Here is a 14,444-nt window from a genome sequence, read left to right as displayed (position 1 = left end):
CTCGATCTCTACATCAAACTAATTATGAGTTTTTCTTTAGTTAAGCTTCTCCCCCAAGTTTGTTTAAACTCATCCTGATTAGATTGCCATTTTGCTTAAGATCACTGCCACTTGGGGTTATGTCCAACATCTCTGATGTATGGTAGGCTCCTCAGTTTTACTCTAGATGGGGACTTCCTGTATTCCCAACTTCCTCAGTCCTAAAACCCTCTTCTCAGAACCCCAACTGAGTAAAAGGATATGGTTTATCAGCCCATCCATCCTGCATCCCAAGGAAACTCTCTTCCCTTCAATCCTAACTTCAGAGTTGAATGGTATATTACATAGGACTTTTATCAAAAATGTTCAATACAAAAGTTTTCCCCCAATTCAGTTATTATTCTAGCATTTCAGCTAGCTTTCCAAATGTTATAAAAATCAAAATTTTCTTTGACAATTCTGTTCCTTGTCTGATTATGAATTCTTCCTTATCTCCCTGTTGAGATATATTTCATGTTTGGATCATTTATCCACTTGGAACTTATTGGAGTACATTTTAAGATATTCATTAAAAACTATGTTCTACTAGAGAACATTATGAAATGGAAAATGGATAATTTTGATTACATAAAATTAAAAATGTTTTGGACAAACAAAAGCCAAAGCAGAAAGCTAAAGAGAAACTTTACAGCTAGTGTTTCTGAGAAAGACCTCATTTCTAAAAATTAGAGAACTGACTCAAATTGAAGTACCCAGGCAAGAAAAAAACAAGGCAGCCAAAATAATGAAGTTTTAAGAGCGTTTATTACTGGCCAGGGCTGATCCCCCAACACCAAGACTGGAGGGGTCAGTAATAAGTGGCTTCAGGGCCAAATATTTATAGAAAAAAGAAAGAGACAGACATCAAAATGTTTCTTGATACATTTGTCATAATAAAGGGATTTCTCTATTCTAAACAGAAGGCAAAAAATTATCACTCTAAGGGAGTCATTCCCAAACAGCAATAAGCAGTATTTTTTTAAGCTTATCAAGTTATCAAGGTCTCGGGTTTATCAGGACAGCACATTTGGGTTGTTAAAGATACCATCTATCAGGACAGTACATTTGGGTTGTTAAAGATACCATCTGTTTTAGGGAATGAAGAACTAGTAATAAACTTCTAACTACAAAAATTCAAGATTATGTTTCTCACAGTCCCATTTGGGGTGCTTTTCTACTTCAAAATTTATAAGAATACAAGTTATTCCTCAATTGATAAATGGTCAAAAGATATGAACAGAAAAATTTTAAATTAAGAAATTAAAACCATTTCTAGTCATATGAATGATTAAATCTAAATCACTATTGATTAGAGAAATGCAAATTAAGACAAGTCTGAGTTACCATCTCACACCTCTCAGATTGGCTAGGATGACAGAAAAAAATAATGATAAATGATAGAGGGGGGTATGGGAAAACCAGAACACTAATACATTGCTGGGGAGGTTGTGAAATTATCTAATCATTCTGGAGAGCAATTTGGAACTACACCCAAAGGTCTATAAAACTGTGTGTACCCTTTGATACAGCAGTCTCAACTACTGGATCTGTATCCCAGAGAGATAATAAAAAAGGTAAAAGGTCCAATGTGTGAAAAATTATTTGTAGCAGATCTTTTTGTAGTGCTTGGAACTGGAAATTGAGTGGATGCCCATCAGGTGAGGAATAGATGAATAAGTTTTGGCATATGGATGTAATGGAATATTATTGTACTAAAAGAAATTATAATATGCAGGCTGATTTCAGAAAAGCCTGGAAAGACCTTCATGAACTGATGCTGAGTAAAGTGAGCAGAACCAGGAGAGCATTGTACACAGCAATAACAAGATTAGTGATCAACTATGATGACTTGGCTCTTCTCAAAAATGTGGTGATTCAAGGCAATTCCAATAGACTTGGAAAATGCCAATCACATCCAAAGAGAAAACTAAGGTGATTGGATGTAGATCAAAGCATAGTATTTTCCCTTTTTTGTTTTTCTTGTGTTTTTTTTTCCCCTTTTGGTCTGATTTTTCTTGCACAAGACAAATATGGAAATATGTTTAAAAGGATTGTATATATTCAAACTACATAAGATTTTGCTTGCTGTGTTGAGAGGGAGGAGGAGGAGAGGGAGAAAAATTTAGAACACAAAGTTTTACAAAAATAAATGTTGAAAACAATGTTTACTTAAATCCATGAGAAAGCATGATTTATGATGAATAATTACTAGAAGCTTTGCCAAAAAGTGGACCTCCATTGTCCACTATGACAAAGTACCAGACAAGAAGAAGAAACTAAAGGAATAGGTAGGAGCAAAAAGGAGGGACAATTATTTCTATCTGCAGATGATATAATGATTTTTATAGAAAATTCTAGTAAATCAATAATGTGGTAATCAATATAATTACAGCTTCTACAATATTAATCTATATATTTAATAAAGGAAAACAAATAAATATAAAAATATCCATTTTTTATTATTGGGTAGCACCAAAAATATCTATATAATCATCAAATCTATAACAACTTAAAGACAATAATAAATGAATACTTTAGGGGCATCCTTGATAAAATTATGTGAAGGGAACAAGTAGGATTTCACAAATAATATTTACAGAAGAAAGGTTATAGTGGGAAATGTAATCTGAAATAAAAACAGTAAATGTGTCTCAGTTAAAAAAGATGCTTACTAAAACTATAGATTTGTTTGAATGAGCAACAGAATATTTTCTTCTTTTCTACAGCACATGTAGAACTCCAGTTTAGGATTATCTATCCTTCTATATGATAACTTTTCTTCTGCAGTAGCCAAAATGGTACATAGATATTTAATGAAGATCACAGATCTAGAGCAGAAAGGTCACTCAGAGGCCAGGCTAGAAGTCTCAGTTTTGTTGTTGAAGGCAAAGCCATTTAGTTGGCACTTCATATGAATATCTTTCCACCATGTTTTCATCATATGGTATATGCCATGAGTCTCCTGTTGTTTGTATCACTGTATCATAGGTGAGAACAGACTGTTGAATCAGAAAACAGGACATAAAAATTATGTTAAGATTAACAGAATATAGTGACAGTAACACTGGCCTAAAAGAATAACAGAATTATCTATTGAACCCCTAGGACATTCTTTATGATTCTATAATTTCAGTGCCTGATCTAATCTTTCTCATAGTTACAACTCTTACTCTCTCATTATACATAATGATGATCTCTAAAATACCCTAAACTTTCCATTCCAATTTACTCATTCTCATGCCTACTCTTCAATTCTTCCTCATCTACAGGAAGAGATGGTCATGTCATATCACTGATCTCCACATCTCACAACACCCACAACATGCCCAATTCTATGGGTACGATCTCCAAAATTTCTTTTTCTCTACTCACACAGCCATTATCCCTCAGTTCATTGCCTCACACACACATAAGATGACTGAAATAAACCCATTCAATCCATCTTCTATTCAGCTGTTACACTGATTTTCCTAAAGCATATGTCAAATTTGTCATCCCCTGCTCCCCACATCTACATTAATTTTATTCTGGTGGTTCCTAATTGTCTATAGAATCTAGTAAATCTCTGGCATTTAAAGCCTTTCATGGTGGCAGCTAGGTGACGCAGTAGATAGAGCACCAGTTAGGAGGACCTGAGTTCAAATATGTTCTTAGACACTTAGCATTGCCTGGCTGTGTGACCCTAGGCAAGTCACTTAACCCCAATTGCCTCAGGGGAAAAAAAAAGTCTTTCATGACTTGATTTCTTCCTACCTTTCCAACCTTCTAATGTCTTACTCTTCTTCAGGTATTCTGTAATACAATTATACTGGCTTACTCTGCTCCCATGTGATACTCATCTCCTGACACTTTGCCATTTCATAGACTGTCCCCCATCTCACCTCATCTCAAGGCTTCCTTCAAAGTCTCAGCTCAAATTATCACTTTTTGCGAAAGGCCTTTTTTTTTGGTTTGTTGGCTCCCTTCCCCATTATTAAAGCCTTTCCTCTATTCTGGATTGTCCCTGTATATATATAATTATTTGGATACTGTTCTCCATATTAGAACATAAGCTCCTTGAAGGTAGGAGCTGTTTTCTTTATAAATTCAGGCACAGCACATTGCCCAACAGATAGCATTAGTAAATACTTGCTGAATAAGATTGGAAGTTAACTTGGAGGCCTTTTAGTCCAAGCTAGACCTGTATGGAAATCCTTCCTATAATATGCCTAACAATTAAACATCTAGCTTATGCCTGAAGATCTAAAGTGAGATATAGCTTATTACCTATTTCAGAGTAGTATATTCTACTTTTAGATAACACAATTTTCAAAAAGGATATTTTTGAGAGATACTAATCTCTCTTTTTTTATTGAGGCAATTGGAGTTAAGTGACTTGCCTCAGGTTCACAAGCTAGGAAGTATTAAGTGTCTGAGGCCTCATTTGAACCCAGGTCCTACTGATTTCAAGGCCAGTGCTCTATCCATTGTGCCACTAGCTGCCCTAAGTATTACTTTTTTTTAAAGTTTTAGAGTTCATCTGTGAATGACTTAGCTATCCTCAACAATGATTCAAAATAACTGAAAATACTTATGATGAAATTTCCATTTACCTCTAGGGAAAAGAAGTGAAGAAATCTGAATGCAGATCAAAGCATACTATTTTTCACTTTTATTTTTTCAGGGTTTTTTTTTTTTCCCCTTTGGGTCAATGTCTTCTTTTATAACATGACTAATATAGTAATATGTTTTGCATGATTAAGTATGTTTAACCCATATAAAAATTGGTTATTGTGTCAGAAAGAGGCTACTAAATGAAAGAAAGAGAAAATTTGGAATTCAACATTTTTAAAAAAATGAATGCTAAAAATTCTCTTTACATGTAACTGGAGAAAATATTTTTTAAAAAATTTAAAGTCTACACTAGTATTACTCAGGGATGTTTATCAGTTTTAATTAAAAACTTAGATTGGAGGAGGGAAGTATACACAATACACTTGTAAGTTCAATTTATGTTATTATCATTGTTTTGTCACTTTCTTAAGTCTAGACAATAAATAAAATAATAAATCGAACTCTGGTAGCATTTACCAATTTCTGAAGTGTGAATGTTTACACTGAAAATTAACAACTGGCTCTCAAATTGGTTTGAGTGGTCCCTAATGTACCTCATTATAGTCTTTACTCATTGTTCCAAGATCAGCATCAAAACTAGGGCTTTGTGTCAGAGCCACAAAACTTCTGGGTGAGATGGCTGGCCTTGCTTAGTTTCACCATGATTTCTTTTCATTTCTTTTTTTTTAATGTTTTAAGGATAGCTTTTTATTTTCAAAATACACGCAAAGATAATTTTCAACATTCACCCTTGCAAAACCTTGTGTTCCAAATTCAGCGCCCCCCCCCCTCCCCTAAATAGCAAGTAATCCAATATAGGTTAAAAACATGCAATTGTTCTAAATATATTTCCATATTTATCATGCTGCACAAGAAAGATCATATGAAAAAGAAAAAAAATGAGAAAGGAAAAAAAAAGCAAACAAACAAGAAAGATGAAAATACTATGTTGTGATCTATATTCAGTCCCCATGCACTTCCATCACAAGTCCATTGAAATTGGCCTAAATCACCTTACTGCTAAAAAGAGCCAAGTCCATCAGTGTTGATGCTGATTCATCATATAATTTTATTGCTATATACAACATTCTCTAGATTCTACTCACTTCACTTAGCATCAGTTCATCTAAGTTTCTCCATGACTTTCTGAAACCATGCTGATGAATATTTCTTATAGACCAATTCATTCATATACCATAACTTATTCATCCATTTCTCAACTGAGAGGCATCCACTTAGTTTCCAATTCCTTACAACTACAAAAAGGGCTGCTACAAACATTTTTGCACCTAATTTTTATTTCCTAGGGTTAGGCCTTTGTGGATCTTTGAAGTTCAGATTGCTAGCTCTTCAGAGTCCTTTTTGGCAGCTCAGGTTATAAATATAAGGATCTTGGGCTGGAGTGCCTCAATCTGAGCAACGGCTCACCTGCCTTTTTCCTTCCATCTCGGTCCTTGTTCCTCCCAGACCTTTCTAACCTTCTGGGGCCTTCTTGGCAAGTCTAATTTTAACACCTCCAGGAATATTAAATCTGCATGGGTATTTGCCATTTATTTGCTGCTCAAGTAGGAACTAATTTTTTTCTGATATGTTCCCTTTTCTATTGTCCACGGGCTTATTGCTAGCTTTAGGTATAGTCCTGAAATTCCAGTTTAATCATTCAAGTGCAACTGTTTTCTCCAAGGTAATCAAATTTTTTCTTAATTGTAACAAATCTAATGGCCTTTTCTCAATCTTCATCCTTGTCATCTCTGTAGTCTTTGATTACTGTCTTCTTGACAATCTCTTCTAGATTACCATAATATTTCTATCTTCTGATTCTCTTCCTATCTCAGCTCAGTCTCTTTTACTGGAGCTTCATTCAGATCCTATCAGTTAACCACTGGAGTCACCCAAAGTTCTATAGTGGGCCCTCTTATTTTTCTCCTTTTATATTACTGTATTTAGTGTCACTATTTCCTATGCTTTCAAATTGCCATCTATGCTGATAAGTTCCCAGATCTCTGTTGCCCTTTCCTAAATGTTCTCCAACTTATCAATGTTACTCCTAAATTGTGGAACTCAAAACCAAATAAGGGGTTCCAAATACAGTAAAATCAGGGTTTAGTACAAGAGTATTATTATTTTTCTAGACCAAAACAGAATCTCTTTAATGCAGCCCAAGATGACACTAGCTGTTTTGCCAATGTGCACCTGGCATAACAAAAGAACTCACTGGAACTAACAGGCGCACATGCGTGCGCGCGTGCATGCGCACACACACACACACACACACACACACACACACACACTGAGCAAGGGAAAGAACTATGAAGAATCTTAAGGGAGTTTTGAATCTATAGTGACTAATAAATAATAATTTGATTCCATAGTGCCTAATAAATAAGTAAAAAATAAAAGATTTGAAAAAAACTATCTATGAAGGAATATTTCATGAAGTAATAAATTCTTTCAATGATATAAATGAATACTGAAAACATTAAGTGTGTTAGAAACTTTTTGTTTTTATAACCCAGAAAATTTCAGACAGTAAAAAAATGAAGTAATTACAACATCTTTTTGGAAGGAAAGGGGAAGAAGGGAAATCTTCTTTAACAGTTAATAGTTGTATTTGAAATAGTGCCTTTTTAAAATTTTTGGTTTCATATTTTTAACCAGTACCATTACCCTATTGAACATACCTGAAAAATGATCTTTTTTCCTGGGTAATAGTTGAGGAACACAAGTTGATGTCCCTGTTGCCATCTAAAGAATAGATGTTGAGTCTTTTCATCAGGAAGACAAGCTTTGTGGTCCCGCATCAGATCTCTGGTGAGAAATCTACACTGGTTCCCTGAATGCAGAGTGGCATATAATAGGAAGGCATCATCTTCTGAGCTAAGTCAACCAAAAAGAAAGAGAGGTCTGAAGAGTAAAGACAAAGATATATAATTGTTTTTTCTATGCTTTATATTTCTTTACTACTTTAGAAAGAAGTGTTCTAAATTCTTGATACTTTAAACATTGTAATTCTCATTACTCACATGTAAATCTTTACAATAGAAATAGTAATATTTCCAAAAAATGACAAAAAACAAAGGAAAAATGATCTGATTTGAAGATCAGGGTTTTGTTTACTAATTCAATTTTTAAAAAACTGTTTAAAATCTTGATTTTCAATTCCTAAATTCTAATTTATGATCAAAGCATGTAGACTTGTTACAGCCTGTCAATCTTGGCCTTTCCCCCTAATGACTCTCCAGGGTTCCTTATTGTTTTTAGAATTAGTCAGTCAATAGACACTTATTACACTACTATATTCTAGGCACTCTGCCTGTGGATACAAGCAAAGGCAAAAGGCATAACTTGCCCTCAAGAAACTCACAATCTAATGGATAGGCAACAAGTAAAGGGTACACTTGGAAGTTCTAACATAGAATAAATAGGAGGGCACTAGAATTAAGAGACATTGGGAAAGTATTTCCTATAGAAAGTGGGATGTCATGACCAGCAGGATGATTTCAGAAAGGCCTGGAGTGAACTTACATGAACTGATGCTGAGTGAAATGAGCAGGACCAGGAGATCATTATATACTTCAACAACAATACTATGTGATGATCAATTCTGATGGACGTGGCCCTCTTCAACAATAAGATGAACCAAATCAGTTCCAATAAAGCTTCATTCATTGAAATTCATTCAATGAAAATTCATTATAGAGCAGTAATGAAGTGAACCAGCTACATCCAGCGAAAGAACTCTGAGAGATGACTATGAACTACTACATAGAATTCTCAATCCCTCTATTTTTGTCCACCTGCATTTTTGATTTCCTTCACAGGCTCCAATCTTTGTACAGTAAAATAGCTGTATGGATATGTATACCTATATTGTATTTAACTTATACTTTAACATGTATTGATTAACCTGCCATCTGGGGGAAGGGGTGGAGGGGGAAGGAGGGGAAAAACTGGAACAGAAGGTTTTGCAACTGTCAATGCTGAAAAATTACCCATGCATATATCTTGTAAATAAAAAGCTATAATAAAAAATAATTAAGCAAAAATAAATAAAAACCATACAAATAAAAATGTCTTCTTTTCAAGGAAGACCTAAATCATCAAAAAAAAAAAAAAAAGTGGGATTTCAGATGGAATTTGAAGGAAGTCAAGAAGAGAAGGGAGAACTTTCAAATATAAGGTAGACAGAGAAAAATACTCAGAGTTGAAAGATGAATAATTTGTTTGTGGAACAGAAAAGAGGCCAATGTAAAGTAGAAGACTCGAAAGGTGACATGGGGGAGGGGAGATTACAAAGGACTTTGAATTAGCAAACAGATGATTTTGGATTTGATCCTAAAGACAATAGGGAGCAACTAAAATTTACTAAGTAGAGAGATGACATATTTAGATCTGTTCTTTAAGCATATCACTTGAGCAATGGGAAGTAGGAAGAAACTTACAGCAGAATAAATAAACTATTCTGGCATTTAAATGTATGTATGACCTGGCCATTAGATTAATTAATATCCTTAAGGTAAAGGACTGTTCTTTTGCCTTTCCTTGTATTTAATGTTTTAGTGATAGTTTTGTTTCCAAAATACATGCAAAGATAATTTTCAACATTCATCCTTGTTTGCAAGGAACCTTGTGTTCCAAATTTTTCCTCTCCCTTCCTCCCACCCTTTTCCCCTAGAGCTTAGCCCAGTTTCTGGCACATAGTAGATATGTTTAATATTTATTCATTAGACCTAGCTTACATTTCCCATTTTATAACATATTACTGTCTTGCAATATCTTATAAGTGCTCTGCTACTCCAGTCACACGGGCTTTCATGTTGTTTCTTATACATGATATTCAATATCCTATCTATATTTCTATGTCTGTCTATGTCTATATGTCTGGAATTCTTTCTTTTTATCTTTGCCTTTTGGAATACTTAGTTTCTTCAATATTCAGCTCAAATCTATTCTTGTATGTATGGGTTCCCCCTCAGGTGCTAGATTCTGTATGTGTTCTGTGGATACCAATATTTGTGCATTGTTATGACCTGTTAAAATATAAATTCTTTGAAGACAGAATTGTTTTGTTTTGGTTCACAGTACCTAGCACAGTGCTGGCACTTAATATGATAGATGTTTAGTAAATGCTTGTTAATCAACTTGTAGAGTCCGGACTTGCTCCCTGGAGGGCCTCGGGGTCAGCCAGAGTCACGATAAATTAAAGTCCTTGGTCTTTAGGGGGAGAAGTGAAAGAGGCAGGCAAGCAGAATCCTGGATTCAAGAGTCTGCAGTCACCAACTTCTCTCTTCCTTGTCCTGTGCCAAGTGACTCTGCCTATCTCCCTCTCCCTCCAATCCTTGCCTCTGATTGTCTTAATACCAAACATTTAGCAAGCACCAACAGTGAGAAAAGCCATTTCATCTCCATTCACAATTATGTGCTAAGCAATCAGGCCAATTAAGTCTTTCCAAAATGGAAATTCTACTTCCTGCCCCTGTTTTTGAAAAACCTCTCCTCCTACCACCTCAGGCCTCTCAAAAATTAGCTAAGTGTACAGGAAAAGATAATGATAAATGCTGGAAATGTGGGAAAACTGTAACACCAATACATTGCTGATGGAGTTGTAAAATGATCCAGCCATTCTGGGAAGCAATTTGGAAATACGTCCAAAGGAACTGATTTACTATTTTTCATTTTCTTCTTCTTCTTTTTTTTTTTTTTTTTTTTTTGGTGGGGGAGAGGTTTTTTTTTGTTTGTTAGCTTTTTTTTTGTTTTACTTTTTGATGTAATTTTTCTTGCACATACCCTTTGATCTATAATGTCTCTAACTGAGCCTATATCCAAAAAGAATTCTAAAAAAGGGAAAAGGACCCACATGTGCAAAAATGTTTGTAGCAGCCCTTTTTTGCAGTGTCAAGGAAATGGAAACTGAGTGGATGTCTATTAGTTGGGAAATGGCTAAATAAGTTATTCAAGTACTAACATGAATGCAATCAAGTATTATTGTTCTATAAGAAGTGACTTGCTTTCAGAAAAGCTTGGAAAAGACTTATATGAACTGATGCTAAGTGAAGTGAGCAGAATTAAGAGAACATTGTAGACAGCCATAACAAGATGATGTGATAATCAACTGTGATGGACTTAGTTCTTTTCAACAATGACATTATTCAAAGCAATTCCAATAGACATGATAGAAAGAGCCATCCACATCCAGAGAGAGAATTGTACAAACTGAATATGGATTACATATGTGTGTGTGTGTGTGTGTTTATAAACACATTTTTTACTGCTGTTATAGTTTCCTTTTTTCCCTTTTTTTTCTTTCACCTTTTGACCTGATTTTTCTTGAGCAGCATGACGAATATAGAAATATATTTAGAACTGCAGATATTTAACCTATATTGGATTGCTTGCTATCTATAGAAGTTAGGGGGGGTGGGAGGGAAAGAGAAAAAGTTGTGATGCTAAACTTTTTGCAAAGGTTAATGTTGAAAACTATCTCTGCATGTATTTGATAAAATAGCTTTTAAAAAATTCTAAAAAAACCTCTCCTCCACGCCTGGACTGCTCTACATACTCAGTTTCACTTCTGAGAATTCCCAGCTTTCTTTAAAGTTGAAAACATGGGCCATTTTCCCATGCCACAGGTTTTTAGTGTTCTGTCACTTCAAATTATTGTATGTGTACATACATGATGATTTATTATATCCCTTCTTTGAGAGGAAATTTTTTTTGCTTGTCTTTATTATATTCCTAGTACAATGCATTGCATATGGTAATTTTATGTAATCAATGTTTATTGGACTTGATTGGAAATCAAGGTAACAGATGAAATGAGATAACTGAAATATTTGAGGACCTATGGGTATAAAAAGAGTTGTCAAATTAAGTGAATTTGTAACTTTAGTTAGCACTAAATGCAACTAGATTCTATTTTCTTTAAGACTTTTTCCTGACAACAACATTCTGTCTTTATGTAGTAGTTATTTCCATTCAGGCACTCTAAAATTATCTGCTTTCAAGTTTTTTTTTTAAACTAATGGGAAAATAAGCACAGAGACACAACAGAAATTTGGTCAACATTAGATTGAATGTTTAATGACTAGAAGGAAGGACCTTAACTTTCTTCATTCTCAAAGTGAGAAAATTCTGAGTAAGATAATCTCTAGGGTTCCTTTGAGTTCTAAAGCCTTTAATTTAGGTTCCTAGACTCAGCCTGGTGTTCCATGCATTACACAAGCAACTCAGTCATTTTCAGAAATAGGGATTTTTCAAATACAATGGCAAACTCCACATAGTTTGGGGATATATTCTTGCTTCAAATGATTTTTAATCTTTCTATTTACACACAACTAACTAAATGCTTGTTCCACCTTTATGGAACACCACCAATAAAATATTACTGAGATCAACTCATCCAGAAATTAGTTGCATGTGCCTCTTTTGTCCTGCATACTTACACATTGTCAGCAAAAAAGCAGTAAGCCATGTTCTGCACAGCTGTCATTTCATTCTTTTGCCACCTGGAACTTCCATTTAGCATGTGCTTCCGACCCAGGACAAGCACCTGGAAGTTCTGTTTTGTTAGCTGAGAGACTACATCAAGAAGCTGAAACATACAAAATCAATATAGAGGATAAATTATAGGAAAAATTTTATGGTGAGAAGCATTTCTTGTGACCAATCAGCTTCCCATTCTCTGCACTAGAAACTACCCCTAGGTTCTGGGATTTTCACCAGTTGCCTCTAAAAATGAAATTCTTTTACTCATCTCTGCCTCTTTTATCTTCCTTCAAGTCTGAAAAAAAACTTCATCTTGTGTAAGAAGTATTTTCTGATCCTCCCTTAGTGCTAGTGTTGTCCCTTTAAGGTTGTCCAATTCTGTACAGTTGTTTTCATGTTGTCCCTCCCATTAGGCTATGAACACCTGGAGAGAAGGGACTATTTTCTTCACTTCCTTACTTTCTCAATGCTTAGTCCAATGCCTAGTACATAGAAGGTATTTATTAAATACTTACTGACTTGGCTTTATATAGGCTTGAAGCTCAGGAAATAGACTGGGGCTAGATATGTATGTAGATACATAGATCATAGAAAATCAAACCAGTGGGAGAAGATGAGGTTACCAACAGAAAGAGTATAGACAAAGAAGAGAAAAGAGACATAATCTTGCAGAGCCCCCACAATTAGGGGATATATCATACAGATGAAGAGAAAGCACAGGAGACTGAAGAGCAGTTAGATGGGCATAAGAAAATCAGAAGAAAAAAGTGTCATGGACAATTCCAAAGGACTCATGATGAAAAATGCTATCCAACTTCAGAGAAAGAACTGATGGTGTTGAAAATGTACTATTTTTCATTTTATTTTTGTCTTTTTTGCAGGGAGGGGAAGGAGGGAAGTGTATTTTTACAACATAATACAGAAATGTTCTGCCCGAGTGCACATGTACTCTTTAGATCAAATTGCTTGGAGTCTCAAGGAAGGCGAGGGAAAGAATCTTGAATTCAAAATTTTAAAAAGCAAATTTAAAATAGGGAAAAAATAAAATCTTTTTTCTAAAAGGATCACAAAAGCAGACAGAAGAATATATCCAGGAGAAGATGGTCAACAATGTCAAATGTAGAAGGCAGATTGAGAAGAATTAGGACTGGGAAAAGTAAATCAAATTTAGCCAAAAAGAAATCATTGGCAATTTTAGTTAAGTGATGAGGTCCAGAAGGCAGAATAAAAAGAAAAGGAGGAATGAATGAAAGGAGAGGAAGTAAAGATAGTGTGTATAAACAGCCTATTATGGAAGTTTGGTTGAGACAGGAAAGGACAATAGCTTGAGGATTTGATAGGGTGTACTAAAGGTTAATGAAAGATTGGGGAGGGGAGGAGAAGAGAGGGAGAGAGAATTTAGTTATGAAACAAATCAGAAAAATAAAACTGAAACCTAAAAAATGGAGGTTATGATAAAAAGGAAAAAGCAAACAAAAATTTATGGAGGGAAAATGTAATCAGGGATGGGCCTCTGTCTTACAAATGGAGGGAAAAAGTAATCAGAGGTAAGGACTTGGAATAAGAAACATATTATAAAATGTAATTACAAGTGGAGACTCACAAATGGAAGGGATGATGTAATTAAGGACTTATACTCACTTATATGTAATGATGTAATAAGAAATAAACACTCATGTGGGGGAATCAGACTCTGAATTAGTCCAAATAAGTTGAACACAATTAACCCTTACATGGAAGCATTTCTATTTAGGCTGTAACTGGTAGTACCCAGCTAATGGTAAGAACAGGGAAGGGATTTGCATCTCAAAATATGGAATAAAAGACTGTTTTTTTGTTTTTCAAGTGTGTTTATTCTATTAGGACATCCACTTCTGCAGTTGCATAATTAAATGACTTTACTTCACTCCTTTCAATTCAGTTATGGTTACAGTTTTCTCAGTAAAGTAAGAAACAGGATTCTCAGCTGAAAGGCAAAAGGAAAGAGTTGTGGAAGGATTAAAAGAAGAGAAAGTTTGGAATAGCTACTAGGAGAAGTAAAATAAAGAATGATTTAGGGAAGAATAAAAAAACTAACTTGCTGCTGCTGGGCCAAGTCAGTATGGTTATATTAATTTCTCCAGCTTCACTCAGCGGATTCTTAGTACTTAGGCCAATGCTATATATGGGGTAAGTGCTTAACAAAAACTTTTTCATTCATTTACTCCTTCATTCATGAATTATGCTCGTTCATAATTGTCACCAGATGCCCTGAAAGTCAAACAAGAACTGAGATGTCTCCACCAAAACCCCAAAATGTGTCTAAGGTGAATTCGGGTATTTTTTCCCAATCCCTAAAATTCAATGTA

General features: G+C 34.7%; 1 protein-coding gene across 2 annotated transcripts in view; it reads right to left on the bottom strand.

Moving 5' to 3' along the window:
* Positions 1 to 764: 764 nt before the first annotated feature.
* PRORP (protein only RNase P catalytic subunit) overlaps positions 765 to 14,444 on the bottom strand; it is a 30,415-nt gene continuing 16,735 nt past the window's right edge. The window contains exons 5-7 of one of the 2 annotated variants that reach the window (XM_051978030.1): positions 12,054 to 12,202; positions 7,293 to 7,488; positions 765 to 3,017 (exon numbers count right to left, since the gene is read on the bottom strand). In XM_051978030.1, the coding sequence (XP_051833990.1) occupies positions 2,886 to 3,017; positions 7,293 to 7,488; positions 12,054 to 12,202 (477 nt within the window). In that variant the 3' untranslated portion in view covers positions 765 to 2,885. Of the gene's footprint in view, positions 3,018 to 7,292; positions 7,516 to 12,053; positions 12,203 to 14,444 lie in introns of those variants that run through there. The other variant, XM_051978031.1, reaches the window with a different exon arrangement.

Source organism: Antechinus flavipes, chromosome 2, assembly GCF_016432865.1.
Source record: "Antechinus flavipes isolate AdamAnt ecotype Samford, QLD, Australia chromosome 2, AdamAnt_v2, whole genome shotgun sequence".
NCBI lineage: Eukaryota > Metazoa > Chordata > Mammalia > Dasyuromorphia > Dasyuridae > Antechinus > Antechinus flavipes.
This window is presented reverse-complemented; position numbering and strand designations above follow the sequence as displayed.